Source organism: Pelodiscus sinensis, chromosome 31 (assembly GCF_052426305.1).
Source record: "Pelodiscus sinensis isolate ZL-2025 chromosome 31, ASM5242630v1, whole genome shotgun sequence".
Lineage (NCBI taxonomy): Eukaryota > Metazoa > Chordata > Testudines > Trionychidae > Pelodiscus > Pelodiscus sinensis.
Genome location: NC_143082.1, coordinates 1,905,607 through 1,919,249, shown reverse-complemented (window position 1 = coordinate 1,919,249; position 13,643 = coordinate 1,905,607). Strand labels below are relative to the sequence as shown.

At 72.6% G+C, this 13,643-nt stretch overlaps 1 protein-coding gene across 9 annotated transcripts in view; it reads left to right on the top strand.

Annotated features, from left to right (window-relative positions):
* The window catches only part of DOCK6 (dedicator of cytokinesis 6), a 48,037-nt gene that overhangs the window by 16,636 nt on the left and 17,758 nt on the right, over nt 1–13,643 (top strand). For 6 of the 9 annotated variants that reach the window (XM_089774713.1, XM_089774712.1, XM_089774714.1 and 3 more), the window contains exons 15-30: nt 1,351–1,468; nt 1,886–1,956; nt 2,436–2,574; nt 4,177–4,278; nt 4,606–4,692; nt 4,914–5,145; nt 6,400–6,564; nt 7,061–7,236; nt 7,428–7,532; nt 7,852–7,941; nt 8,878–8,973; nt 9,212–9,352; nt 11,054–11,167; nt 11,409–11,579; nt 12,233–12,372; nt 12,800–12,969. In XM_089774713.1, the coding sequence (XP_089630839.1) occupies nt 1,351–1,468; nt 1,886–1,956; nt 2,436–2,574; nt 4,177–4,278; nt 4,606–4,692; nt 4,914–5,145; nt 6,400–6,564; nt 7,061–7,236; nt 7,428–7,532; nt 7,852–7,941; nt 8,878–8,973; nt 9,212–9,352; nt 11,054–11,167; nt 11,409–11,579; nt 12,233–12,372; nt 12,800–12,969 (2,117 nt within the window). The remainder of the gene's footprint in view (nt 1–1,350; nt 1,469–1,885; nt 1,957–2,435; nt 2,575–4,176; nt 4,279–4,605; nt 4,693–4,913; nt 5,146–6,399; nt 6,565–7,060; nt 7,237–7,427; nt 7,533–7,851; nt 7,942–8,877; nt 8,974–9,211; nt 9,353–11,053; nt 11,168–11,408; nt 11,580–12,232; nt 12,373–12,799; nt 12,970–13,643) is intronic. The other 3 variants (XM_089774716.1, XM_089774719.1, XM_089774715.1) reach the window with 2 other exon arrangements.

Genomic DNA, 13,643 nt, shown 5'->3' with positions numbered 1-13,643 from the left:
CTAACCGCTAGCCCCCACTGCCCTCCCCGAGCCACGGAGAGAGCCACGGAGTCCTGGCTGCTGGGCCCTCTGCTCTAACCGCTAGCCCCCACTGCCCTCCCTGAGCCACGGAGAGAGCCACGGAGTCCTGGCTGCTGGGCCCTCTGCTCTAACCGCTAGCCCCCACTGCCCTCCCCGAGCCACGGAGAGAGCCACGGAGTCCTGGCTGCTGGGCCCTCTGCTCTAACCGCTAGCCCCCACTGCCCTCCCCGAGCCACGGAGAGAGCCACGGAGTCCTGGCTGCTGGGCCCTCTGCTCTAACCGCTAGCCCCCACTGCCCTCCCCGAGCCACGGAGAGAGCCACGGAGTCCTGGCTGCTGGGCCCTCTGCTCTAACTGCTAGCCCCCACTGCCCTCCCCGAGCCACGGAGAGAGCCACGGAGTCCTGGCTGCTGGGCCCTCTGCTCTAACCGCTAGCCCCCACTGCCCTCCCCGAGCCACGGAGAGAGCCACGGAGTCCTGGCTGCTGGGCCCTCTGCTCTAACCGCTAGCCCCCACTGCCCTCCCCGAGCCACGGAGAGAGCCACGGAGTCCTGGCTGCTGGGCCCTGTGCTCTAACTGCTAGCCCCCACTGACCTCCCCGAGCCACGGAGAGAGCCACGGAGTCCTGGCTGCTGGGCCCTCTGCTCTAACCGCTAGCCCCCACTGCCCTCCCCGAGCCACGGAGAGAGCCACGGAGTCCTGGCTGCTGGGCCCTCTGCTCTAACCGCTAGCCCCCACTGCCCTCCCCGAGCCACGGAGAGAACCCTGGAGTCCTGCCTTATCCCGCTCTAACCAGTAGCCCCCACTGCCCTCCCTGAGTGAAGGAGAGACCCCAGGAGTCCTGGCTCCCAGCCCCCTGCTCTAACCACTAGCCCCCACTCCCTTCCCAGACCAGGGTTCCAGCTGAGACAGGATATGGGGCAGTTCACTGCCCCAAGCCCTGACTTGGGCAATGGGAGTTGGCATCTGAGCAGGGGGAGTTTCAAACCAACCTCCCGCTCATTCCCCAAATCCTCCCCTGCCGTTCTCCCTCCTCTCCCACGCCTCTGGCTGCCCCGTGGCGCTTTGCCCCGCTGTGTACCCACTCCGGAGCGGCCTCTGGGTCGGCCCAGTCACCGTCGGGCAGGGATGGGGGCAGGACGCCTGGGTTCTCTCCTCTGACTTGGCACCAGGCCCCTGCCCTTTGGCCTGCCTCAGTTTCCCTCCCTGTAGTGGGGTTGTGGCTCGCTCCCCAGGCCTCTGGGAGGCAGGAGCCAGTCCCAGCCTGCCGCTGTGGGAATGGGCCTTCCCGGGGCCCGGTGACACCCTGCCCCTCTCTCCTGCCCCCCAGGAACCTGCTCTACGTCTACCCCCAGAGCCTCAACTTCAGCAGCCGCCAGGGCTCGGTGCGCAACATCGCCGTGAAGGTGCAGTTCATGGCAGGCGAGGACCAAAGCCAGGCCCTGCCGGTGAGCCGTGGCCCCGCCCCCGGGCTCCGTGGGGCCCCCCATCAAAGCACCATCCCAGGAGCAGGAGGGGTGTGGTACCCAGGGGCTGCTGGGCTCGGAGCCTCCATCCAGTCTTGGGATTTTCAGGGGCCTGGCTGGAGAGTTTGGTCCCCTTAGGGCTGCCCAGCCCCAGACACCCCAAACCCAGGCCCTGAGATGGGGGGCAGCTCGGTGATGCTCTATGGGGCACTCTGAAATTCAGGCCCAAGAGTCCAGGGTGGTTAGACACACACCTAGTGCCTAAATCCCCTAGGCAGCATAGTCCCTCTCCCCCCTCCCGCTGTTGGGTTGCTGTCCCGTCTCTTCCCCCAGCCCAGGGTGGCCCCAGTTCAAGTCCCCTGGCCCCTCGCCTGGTGTGACGCCGTTGTGCTTTGCCAGGTGATCTTCGGCAAGTCGAGCTGCAGCGAGTTTGCGAAAGAGGCCTACACGGCAGTGGTGTATCACAACCGGTGAGCGCAGCCTGCAGGGCTGTTGAGGACTTTGGGGGGGGGGGCTATTTCAGTTAAGACGGTAACCTGTCTGGGGAGGTGGGCTGGATTTGGGGTGCTGGCTATTTCAGATAATATGGTCGCTTGACTAGGGGTGTCTGGGTGGGACAGTGGGCAGGATTGGGGGGTGGCGGCTATTTCAGTTAATACGGTAACCCGTCTGGGGGTGTCTGGGTGGGACAGTGGGCAGGATTGGGGGGTGGCGGCTATTTCAGTTAATACGGTAACCCGCCTGGGGGTGTCTGGGTGGAACAGTGGGCAGGATTGGGGGGGCTATTTCAGTTAATACGGTACAGTCTGAGGGTGTCTGGGCAGAGGGGGGCGCTGGGCCCAGCCTGTGAGTCTCTCCGGGATGGGGGGGGCCGGAGCAGCTTGGAGCGGCCTGGGGGTTTCAGGGCTGGAAGGGCTCAGGGCCCCCTCACTGCCCGCTGGCCCCCCAGGTGCCCCCAGTTCTACGAGGAGTTCAAGCTGCAGATCCCGCCCGCCCTGACGGACAATCACCACCTGCTCTTCACCTTCTACCACGTCAGCTGCCAGCCCAAGCCCAACACGCCGCTAGAGACGCCCGTCGGCTACACGGTCCGTCCGCCGGGGCTGCCTGGCCTGGCCCTCGGTCCTCCCGCCGGGGCTGCCTGGCCTGGCCCTCGGTCCTCCCGCCGGGGCTGCCTGGCCTGGCCCTCGCTCCGCCCGCCGGGGCTGCCTGGCCTGGCCCTCGCTCCGCCCGCCGGGGCTGCCTGGCCCTCGCTCCGCCCGCCGGGGCTGCCTGGCCCTCGGTCCGCCCGCCGGGGCTGCCTGGCCCTCGGTCCGCCCGCCGGGGCTGCCTGGCCCTCGGTCCGCCCGCCGGGGCTGCCTGGCCCTCGGTCCGCCCGCCGGGGCTGCCTGGCCCTCGGTCCGTCCGCCGGGGCTGCCTGGCCCTCGCTCCGCCCGCCGGGGCTGCCTGGCCCTCGCTCCGCCCGCCGGGGCTGCCTGGCCCTCGGTCTGCCCGCCGGGGCTGCCTGGCCCTCGGTCCGCCCGCCGGGGCTGCCTGGCCCTCGGTCCGCCCGCCGGGGCTGCCTGGCCCTCGGTCTGCCCGCCGGGGCTGGCTGCCTGGCCCTCGGTCCGCCCGCCGGGGCTGCCTGGCCCTCGGTCCGCCCGCCGGGGCTGCCTGGCCCTCGGTCCGCCCGCCGGGGCTGCCTGGCCCTCGGTCCGTCCGCCGGGGCTGCCTGGCCCTCGGTCCGTCCGCCGGGGCTGCCTGGCCCTCGGTCCGCCCGCCGGGGCTGCCTGGCCCTCGCTCCGCCCGCCGGGGCTGCCTGGCCCTCGCTCCGCCCGCCGGGGCTGCCTGGCCCTCGGTCTGCCCGCCGGGGCTGCCTGGCCCTCGGTCCGCCCGCCGGGGCTGCCTGGCCCTCGCTCCGCCCGCCGGGGCTGCCTGGCCCTCGGTCTGCCCGCCGGGGCTGCCTGGCCCTCGCTCCGCCCGCCGGGGCTGGCTGCCTGGCCCTCGCTCCGCCCGCCGGGGCTGGCTGCCTGGCCCTCGGTCCGCCCGCCGGGGCTGCCTGGCCCTCGCTCCACCCGCCGGGGCTGCCTGGCCCTCGGTCCGCCCGCCGGGGCTGCCTGCCTGGCCCTCGGTCCGTCCGCCGGGGCTGCCTGCCTGGCCCTCGGTCCGCCCGCCGGGGCTGCCTGGCCCTCGCTCCTCCCGCCGGGGCTGCCTGGCCCTCGCTCCGCCCGCCGGGGCTGCCTGGCCCTCGGTCCGCCCGCCGGGGCTGCCTGGCCCTCGGTCCGCCCGCCGGGGCTGCCTGGCCCTCGCTCCGCCCGCCGGGGCTGCCTGGCCCTCGGTCCGCCCGCCGGGGCTGCCTGGCCCTCGGTCCGCCCGCCGGGGCTGCCTGGCCCTCGGTCCGCCCGCCGGGGCTGCCTGGCCCTCGGTCCTCCCGCCGGGGCTGCCTGGCCCTCGCTCCGCCCGCCGGGGCTGCCTGGCCCTCGGTCTGCCCGCCGGGGCTGCCTGGCCCTCGCTCCGCCCGCCGGGGCTGCCTGGCCTGCTGGGGCTGTCGGGGCCTTCTCGCTGCCCCAGGCACGGCCCCTGCCTCTGTCCTCTCCCTCTTGGGCATGGCCCCGACCCCGGGGCCCCCCCTTGTCCCTGCCCCCAGGAACCTCCCCAGTGCCCCCTCATGTCCTGCTCCCCATCCCATCCCCTCCCCTCTCTCCCGCCAGTGGGTCCCCCTGCTGCAGCACGGCCGCCTGCGGACCGGCCCCCTCTGCCTGCCCGTCTCGGTGGAGAAGCCCCCGCCCAGCTACTCAGTGCTCACCCCTGACGTAAGTGAGCGGGTGGCTCCGTGGCACCTGGGCACGTCTCCCAGCTCTGCGGGACTCAGGCCCCGGGGGGAGGGCTCACCCAGGCCTGGAATGGGGCAGCAGCCCCCTTTGGGACCGGCCTGCGCCTTCCTCTGAGCACCAGCAGGGAAACTGAGTCACGGGGACGGCGGTGTGGCCAGATCCTGGGAGGGAGCACGGCTGCATCCCAGCTTGGTCCATGCCCTCTGCCCACGGGAGGTGGGACCTAGGCAGGGGGCGGGGCCGGGGCCGGGAGTGGGTACCCAGGGCCGAGGCCTGGCTCCCACGGCTCTCCCTCCCCACCGGCAGGTGCAGCTCCCTGGCATGAAGTGGGTCGATAACCACAAGGGGGTGTTCCACGTGGAGCTGCGGGCCGTGTCCTCGGTGCACACGCAGGTGAGGGGGGCTGGAGCGGTGGGGTGGGGGACTGGAGGGGGTGCTAGAGGTGGCATCATGGGGGGGAGGTCGAGGCTCCGGGCCCAACGTCCCGGCTCCTTGGCATCGCTCGGTGCCGCTCGCGGCCTCCCCCGTGCCAGGACACCGGGCGCCCTGTGGCACCGGGGGGGGCGATGCTGCTGGTGCATAGAGCCCCCTGGTGCCACCTCCCCCCCCCGCAGGACCCCGCCCTGGACAAGTTCTTCACGCTGGGCCACGTGCTGGAGGAGGGCAGCTTCCCGGTGCGGCTGCGGGACGCCGTGCTGACCGAGGGCAGCGTGGAGGGCGAGCTGCGGGCCAGCCTGGCCGGGCTGCGGGGGGCGGGCCTGGGGCCCCTCCTCACCCACGCCCACCAGCTGCTGGACAAGCTGCTGCTGCTCATGGCCCGCCCACCCCTCATCGGGGGGCAGATCGGTGAGTGCCCCCCGCCCCGCAAAGGGCTGGCCCCCCCGTTAGGGAGCCTCCGGCACACGGCCCCCTGCGGTAGCCTTGCCCCCCCATCCTTTGGCAGGCTTGCCCCAATCGGAGCCCCTGGCACCCCCATGGGGATCGCGCCCCCCAATTAGTGGGGGGCAGAACAGCCAGGGGCGGGCTTAAGGCGGTTCTCCACAAATGCAGAGGTGGGGGCCCGCAAACGCCCCCCAAAACCTGATCTCTCCTGGCTTTGGTACAAACACTCCCCCCCAAATCGTAATGCCTGGATTTTGGGGACTATCCGCTGCCACCCCCCAAGTAAACCAGGGAAGAGGTCACTTGGGAAACCTCCTCCCTAAACCTCGGGCACCTCCCCAAAGGGGAGAAAACACCAGCTGCCGTCTGGGTCGCTGCCCCCTCGTCAGAGGCCGGCAGACCCCCAGACCCACGTTCCCGAAACAAAAGGTTTTTGGCCGACCAGACACCTGCCCGGAGACGGGCGCCACCCTAAGCCCTGGGCTGCTCGCCTCCTTCGAAAGGGAGCGTCTAGACGCCAGCCCGTGCTCCGGAACGCGCCCGGAAAAGGCCCGGTTTGCAGCACGCGGCACCTTTTCGAAGGAGCCCGCTGGGGAGAAGGCGTCTCCCCGTGAAACGCGGTTTCCCGCGGTCGAGGAAGCTGCCGCGCTCGGTGGATTTACTCGCGAAAGACCCCGGCGGCAGGCGGGACGCAGGGAAAGATTTGGTGCAAAAAAGGCCACTTTTTCCGAAACCCCCCTGTAGTCTAGAACGTGGGGGGGGAGAATTCTGCCCCCGCCGCCCCACCTCTGATCTTCCCGCCCCCCTCCGGGCCCTCCCCCTTCTCAGGCCAGCTGTCATGAGGGGGGGAGGAGCTGGCACCCCCCCCCCCCCAGGGAATGGTGCCCACCCTGGAAGGGAAAAGGGGAGAGCGCTGCAGCTGCTCCGATTGGCTGCTCCATCCCAGGAGGCGGGGCAGAGGGGAAGAGAGCCAATCAGAGGCGGCGCGTCCCTCCCAGCACCCCCCCACAGGGCAGGCACTGTGGACGGGGTTGGCCGGTTGTGCCTCGGGGCGCGTGTGTCCGAGCCCCCGCCATTGGCCTAGATGGGGAAACTGAGGCACCAGGTGGGGCTGTAATTAGCGGCACAGCCCAGGGGTCCTGTGTGCCCGGCCAGCTCCCGGGGCCCAGCCTGGTCCCTCTCCCCAGTTCAGCCCCCTCCCCCCCACGTCTCCCCCAGTCAACCTGGGCCGTGCCGCCTTCGAGGCCATCGCCATCATGGTGAGCCAGATCCACCGGGGCCTGGAGGCCAGCCAGGACCAGCACGGCCACAGCCCGGTGCTGGCCGCCTACGTGCACTTCGCCTTCCGCCTGCCCGCCGCCGAGCCGGCCCCGCCCGGGAGCGGTGAGCGGGGCCCGGGGGAGGAGCCGACGGGAGGGTAGATCGCCCTGGGAGGGGGCTGCTCTCTGGAGGGGGTCTCCCGGGAAAGTTTCCTCTGGGGGAACCTTGGGAAGGGGGGCAGAGCGGGGGAGGGGAACTGGGCTGAGATGCAGGACCCCCGGGTTCTCTCTCTGGCCCTGGAGGGGAGTGTAGGCTAGTGGTTAGAGCAGGCAGGTGGGAACTAGGACCCCCGGTTCTCTCTCTGGCCCTGGAGGGGAGTGTAGGCTAGTGGTTAGAGCAGGCAGGTGGGAACTAGGACCCCCGGGTTCTCTCTCTGGCCCTGGAGGGGAGTGTAGGCTAGTGGTTAGAGCAGGCAGGTGGGAACTAGGACCCCCGGGTTCTCTCTCTGGCCCCGGACGGGAGTGGAGTTTAGTGGTTAGAGCAGGGGGCCCAGGAGCCAGGCCGCCTGGGTTCTCCAGGGTTTCAGAAGCTGACCCCCGGAGGGGGGTGTATGTTCCAGAGGCCTCGGTGCTGCCCCCCGGGGCTGCCGTCCAGTGCGCCACCCTGTCCCGCGCCACCGCCCGCCCCACCAGCCTCACCCTGGCGCGCTCCAAGAGCATCAGCAACAGCAACCCCGACCTGGCCTCCACGCCCGGCTGCCCGGACCTCGAGGTGCAGAAGATCCTGGCCAGCAAGGTAAGGCCGGCGCTGGCTGTGCCCCCGGGGGGTCTCCTGGCACCCGGCCCCCTCCCGCTCTGCCCTCGCGGCTCCCCCTCCCCGCTTGGTGTTGCTGGGACCCCTTGTGCCGCGGGGGGGCCCTGCTTGGACTCTGCCTCCCGCCGGTGACGGTTCTCGCTGCTCTTTTCTCTCCCGGCGGCCGCGCGCAGGCGATCGACCGCTCGCACTCCTGGGTCAACTCGGCCTACGCCCCCGGCGGGCCCAAGGCCGTGCTGCGCCGGAACCCGCCCAGCTCCAGCGCCGACCTCAAACAGGTGCCCCTCCCCCTTTCCGCTTGGCTTCCCCGCTCGGCTTCGCCCCTCGCCGGCCGGTCCTCGCCGCACCGCGCCTCCCCCTGGTGGTGGGGGGGCGGGGACTGTGGCGCCACACGCCCGCTGGGGTGGGTCGAACCGGAGCAGTGTCGAGGTGGGGGGCTCCGGGTGGGGAGGGGGCTGCCGTGCTGGGGGCTCGGCCCAGGTCTGTGGCTGCCCCCAGGCTGGGGAGGAACCTCGGTCGCTGTTGGGATTCGCATCCGTGTCTCTGCTCTGCTCCATCCTCTCATTCCATTCGCTCCTCCATCGGCGCCCCCCGCAGGCCAGCGAGCGAAGCGCCAACCGCCTCTCCTCCTTCCTGGAGAGCTGCTCCAGCGCGCCCGCCGCCCCCACCCGGCCGACCGCCAAGAAGGTAGAGGGGGCGGGAGGGAAACGGGCCCACCTGGAGTAGACGGGGGTGGAGGGTCACGCTCCAAGAACTCCTGGGTTCTGTCCCCGTGCTGGGGGCTAGTGGTGAGGGCAGGGCGCTAGGAGCAGCTAGAGCTGGGGTACTGGGCGGCTGGAGCCTGCATCCTGTGTGGCACTGGGCACGTCCCAGCCCTTTCCCGTGCCTCAGTTTCCCCATTGCTAACACTTAGGGTGCCCCGTGGCCGAGTTAACGAATGCCAAGGAAGTGTTCGGAGCCCGCCCGGGGCCATTAAACATCCAGTCCGAGCCAGGGGACGATCCCGCAGGCGCCCCACAGGCATCGGGTCGCTCCAAAATCTTTCCTGCGGTCCCTGGCCAGAGAGAGAATCCGGGAGGGGCAGGAGGGGAGTCTCCTTTCGAACAGGTTCCCCCAGACTCGCCTGCTAGCTTCTCATCTCCCGCCTCTTCCTCTCCATCCATCCGCTGTCCATCCGCTGTCCCACGCGTGCTCCATCGCCGGCGCGCGCTGGGCCGCCTTTCCCAGCCGCATCACGGCCTCCAGCAGGGGGGCAGCCACCCCGCCGGTCCCGCTGCGTCCCTGGGGACTGGGGAACCGTTCCCGGGCCAGGGGGCTGGAGCGACTCAGCACGTTCGCCGGGCACTGGGGCGAGTCGGGGGGAGGAGGCGTTAACGCGGGGCTGGGTTCAAACCCCGCCTGCCACCAACCAGCGCCACCCGGGGCCTCGGTTTCCCCCCGTGCCGAGGGGGCACTGGGGATTGCAGAGCGGGCAGCGCCCAGACGCCAGGGTGATGGGCCTGCATGAGCTCAGCAGGCAGAGGGGTCAGGCCCCCATCAGCCGAACAGGTCCAAGAGCAGCGGGGGGGTAGGGGGGACACGACGCTTGATGCCCCCCGTAACGGTGCCTCCGTCTCTGCCCAGCTGCTGCACGAGGAGCTGGCGCTGCAGTGGGTGGTGAGCACGAGCACCGTGCGCGAGGCCGTGCTGCACCAGGCCTGGTTCTTCTTCCGCCTGCTGGTGAGTGCCCCTCCCCCGGCCCCTGGCTCCTGGAGAGGGGCTCACCTCTCAGCCCCCCACTAGCCACCCTGCCCTTGGGGGCACCCCGGGGTGGGGGAGGGGCCACCTGCTGGGGAGGGAGGCTTCAGGCCACAGGTCTGGTGGCAGGTGACGGGCGGCTGCCACCAGGGGGTGGGTTCCTGGCCCCGCCCCCTGGCGCCCAAGCCCCGCCCCCACCAGCGTGCGGCTCCGCCCACAGGTGAAGAGCATGGCCCTGCACCTGCACCAGGGCGAGAAGCTGGCGGCCCCGCGCCGGCTCCGCTTCCCCAGCCGCTTCGTGGACGACGTCGCCGCCCTGGTGGGCTCCGTCAGCGCCGAGATCGCCAGCCGCCACCAGAAGGTGGGTCCGTCCCGCCCCTCGACCCCCAACCTCCCGCCCTGCCCCGTCGGCCGCACCCCCTGCCCCCCGACCCCCAACCTCCCGCCCTGCCCCGTCGGCCGCACCCCCTGCCCCCCGACCCCCAACCTCCCGCCCTGCCCCTCGGCCGCACCCCCTGCCCCCCAACCTCCCGCCCTGCCCCGTCGGCCGCACCCCCTGCCCCCCCGACTCCCAACCTCCCGCCCTGCCCCGTCGGCCGCACCCCCTGCCCCCCGACCCCCAACCTCCCGCCCTGCCCCTCGGCCGCACCCCCCGCCCCCCCGACCCCCAACCTCCCGCCCTGCCCCTCGGCCGCCCCCCCTGCCCCCCGACCCCCAACCTCCCGCCCTGCCCCCTCGGCCGCACCCCCTGCCCCCCCGACCCCCAACCTCCCGCCCTGCCCCATCGGCCGCACCCCTGCCCCTCCGACCCCCAACCTCCCGCCCTGCCCCTTCGGCCCACCCCCTGCCCCCCGACCCCCAACCTCCCGCCCTGCCCCCCGACCCCCAACCTCCCGCCCTGCCCCGTCGGCCGCACCCCCTGCCCCCCAACCTCCCGCCCTGCCCCGTCGGCTGCACCCCCTGCCCCCCCCCGACTCCCAACCTCCCGCCCTGCCCCGTCGGCCGCACCCCCTGCCCCCCGACCCCCAACCTCCCGCCCTGCCCCTCGGCCGCACCCCCCGCCCCCCGACCCCCAACCTCCCGCCCTGCCCCCTCGGCCGCCCCCCCTTCCCCCCGACCCCCAACCTCCCGCCCTGCCCCGTCGGCCGCACCCCCTGCCCCCCGACCCCCAACCTCCCGCCCTGCCCCCTCGGCCGCACCCCCTGCCCCCCCCCCCGACCCCCAACCTCCCGCCCTGCCCCTCGGCCGCACCCCCTGCCCCCCGACCCCCAACCTCCCGCCCTGCCCCGTCGGCCGCACCCCCTGCCCCCCCCCGACCCCCAACCTCCCGCCCTGCCCCGTCGGCCGCACCCCCTGCCCCCCGACCCCCAACCTCCCGCCCTGCCCCGTCGGCCGCACCCCCTGCCCCCCGACCCCCAACCTCCCGCCCTGCCCCTCGCCGCCCCCTGCCCCCCCCCGACCCCCAACCTCCTGCCCTGCCCCCTCGGCCGCCCCCCCCGACCCCCAACCTCCCGCCCTGCCCCGTTGGCCGCACCCCCTGCCCCCCCCCCCCCGACCCCCAACCTCCCGCCCTGCCCCATCGGCCGCACCCCCTGCCCCCCCCGACCCCCAACCTCCCGCCCTGCCCCTTCGGCCGCACCCCCTGCCCCCCGACCCCCAACCTCCCGCCCTGCCCCCCGACCCCCAACCTCCCGCCCTGCCCCGTCGGCCGCACCCCCTGCCCCCCAACCTCCCGCCCTGCCCCGTCGGCTGCACCCCCTGCCCCCCCGACTCCCAACCTCCCGCCCTGCCCCCCCGCACCCCCTCCCCCGACCCCCAACCTCCCGCCCTGCCCCGTCGGCCGCACCCCCTGCTCCCCACTGGCCACTCGCTCCTGTGTGTGTCCGCCCCCCGCTGGCAACGTACCCCCCCCCCCGCGTTACTTCTGTCTGTCTCTGTCCCTCCACCCCAGCCCAGCCTGCTCTCGGCCACATGGGCTGGCTGCTCGCATGCTGCTTGGAGCCCGTGTCCTTGGGTCCCCCCCCCAAGTGTGACCCCCCCCCCCCCGGCCTTGTCCCTGCAGGACGCGGGGCTGGCAGAACGCCTCAACAGCAGCCTGGCCTTCTTCCTCAACGACCTGCTCTCCCTCATGGACCGCACCTTCGTCTTCGGCCTCGTCCGCACCTACTACAAGCAGGTGGGCTGGGCGGGCGGGAGCCTCTGCCCCCGGAGCGTCCTGGGGCAGGGAGTTCCGCAGGTGAACTCCCCGTGCGGGGATGGAGCGTCCTGGGGCAGGGAGTTCCGCAGGTGAACTCCCCGTGCGGGGATGGGGGTGGGGAGGCAGCTGGGCTGGGGGGATGGTCAGGAAAAGGCTGGGAGAGGAGAACAGCTGGGCCAGGGCTCTCCTGGGCCGTCCCCTCACTGGCCGCCCCCCCCAGATCGGGAACCGGCTGCCCAGCGCCCAGAACGCGGCCGCCCTGCGGGGGCTGCGCCTCGATTTCCTGCGCATCGTCTGCAGCCACGAGCACTACGTGAGCCTGAACCTGCCTTGGCACCGCCTCTCGCCGCCCGCCTCCCCCTCGCCCTCCACCTGCTCTGCCACCTCCCAGGTACGGCCCCTCCCCGCGCCCAGGTACGGCCCCGCCCCCCACTCGCCCCGCGCCCAGGTACGGCCCCGTTCCCCCTCCTCCCCCCGCGCCCAGGTACGGCCCCGTTCCCCCTCCTCCCCCCGCGCCCAGGTACGGCCCCGTTCCCCCTCCTCCCCCCGCGCCCAGGTACGGCCCCTCCCCCAGCTCCTCCCGCGCCCAGGTATGGCCCCGCCCCCCCTCCCCCCCCCCCCCTGTGCCCAGGTACGGTCCCGCCCCCTGCCCCGCCCACCCAGGTGCTGTCCCCTGGAGCCACAGCCCACGCCCAGAGCTGGCTCCCGGGGGGGTCGCTGCCGTCCCAATGGGGGGTCACTGACCCACCACCAAAGCCCTCGCCCCCCACCCCAGTGGCTCTGGGCCTGGGGGAGTTTGCTCTCTGTTGGGGGCAGCCTGGGGAGGTCCCGCCCCGAGCTCAGCACTGAGCCATCCAGGGCATCACGGTGTGGGGGGAGCCCCGGCTTGGGGGCAGGACATGGGGGGGGCAGGCGGGGGCAGGGGGAGCCACTGTCCAGGCATTTCAGTTCCTGGCATCTGCCCCCCCCGGCCCGGCTCTTCCCCACCTGCCTGCCCCACGCATGCCCCCTTCCTGCCCTGCCCCACGTCGCTTGCTCCCGCAGGGCTCGGCCTTCTCCAGCCTGGCGCCGGACCCGCGTGTGGCCGGCATGTTCGAGCTGTCGGGGCCCTTCCGCCGCCAGCACTTCCTGGCCGGGCTGGTGCTGACGGAGCTGGCACTCGTCCTGGAGCCCGACGCCGACGGGTGAGCAGGGTCCCCGGCCCCCCGGGATCCAGCTGGGCAGAGCTTGCTGGGGAGGGGGGAGGGGCAGGGAGTCAGGATGCCTGGGTTCTCTCCCGGCTCTGAGAGGGGAGTGGGGCCTAGTGGTTAAAGCGGGGCGGGGGGAGGGGCAGGGAGTCAGGACGCCTGGGTTCTCTCCCGGCTCTGAGAGGAGAGTGGGGCCTAGTGGTTAGAGCAGGGAGGAGGGGCAGGGAGTTAGGACGCCTGGGTTCTCTCCCGGCTCTGAGAGGAGAGTGGGGCCTAGTGGTTAGAGCAGGGGGGAGGGGCAGGGAGTCAGGATGCCTGGGTTCTCTCCCAGCTCTGAGAGGAGAGTGGGGCCTAGTGGTTAGAGCAGGGGGGAGTCTCCTTTTCAGCCCCCCCTTTTCACACACCCTCTTCGTCCTCCCTCCAGCATCTTCTCCTTGCACAAGAAGGCCATCAGCACCCTGCACAACCTGCTGAGCACCCACGACGCCGACGCCCGGTACGCCGACCCCGTCGCCCGCGCACACGTGGCCCGGCTCTACCTGCCGCTCCTCGGCATCGTCACCGACGCCCTGCCGCAGCTCTACGACTTCACCGGTCAGCCCCTGCCCCCCACCCCCACTGCACATCGGACCTCACACCCCTTCCCAAGTTGGGACGAGAACCCGGGAGTCCTGCCCCTCCGCTCTACCCACTAGACCCCACTCCCCTCCCCGAGCTGGGGCGAGAACCCGGGAGTCCTGCCCCTCCGCTCTACCCACTAGACCCCACTCCCCTCCCCGAGCTGGGGCGAGAACCCAGGAGTCCTGCCCCTCCGCTCTACCCACTAGACCCCACTCCCCTCCCCGAGCTGGGGCGAGAACCCGGGAGTCCTGCCCCTCTGCTCTACCCACTAGACCCCACTCCCCTCCCCGAGCTGGGGCGAGAACCCGGGAGTCCTGCCCCTCTGCTCTACCCACTAGACCCCACTCCCCTCCCCGAGCTGGGGCGAGAACCCGGGAGTCCTGCCCCTCTGCTCTACCCACTAGACCCCACTCCCCTCCCCGAGCTGGGGCGAGAACCCGGGAGTCCTGCCCCTCCGCTCTACCCACTAGACCCCCACTCCCCTCCCCGAGCTGGGGCGAGAACCCGGGAGTCCTGCCCCTCCGCTCTACCCACTAGACCCCCACTCCCCTCCCCGAGCTGGGGCGAGAACCCGGGAGTCCTGCCCCTCTGCTCTACCCACTAGACCCCACTCCCCTCCCCGAGCTGGGGCGAGAACCCGGGAGTCC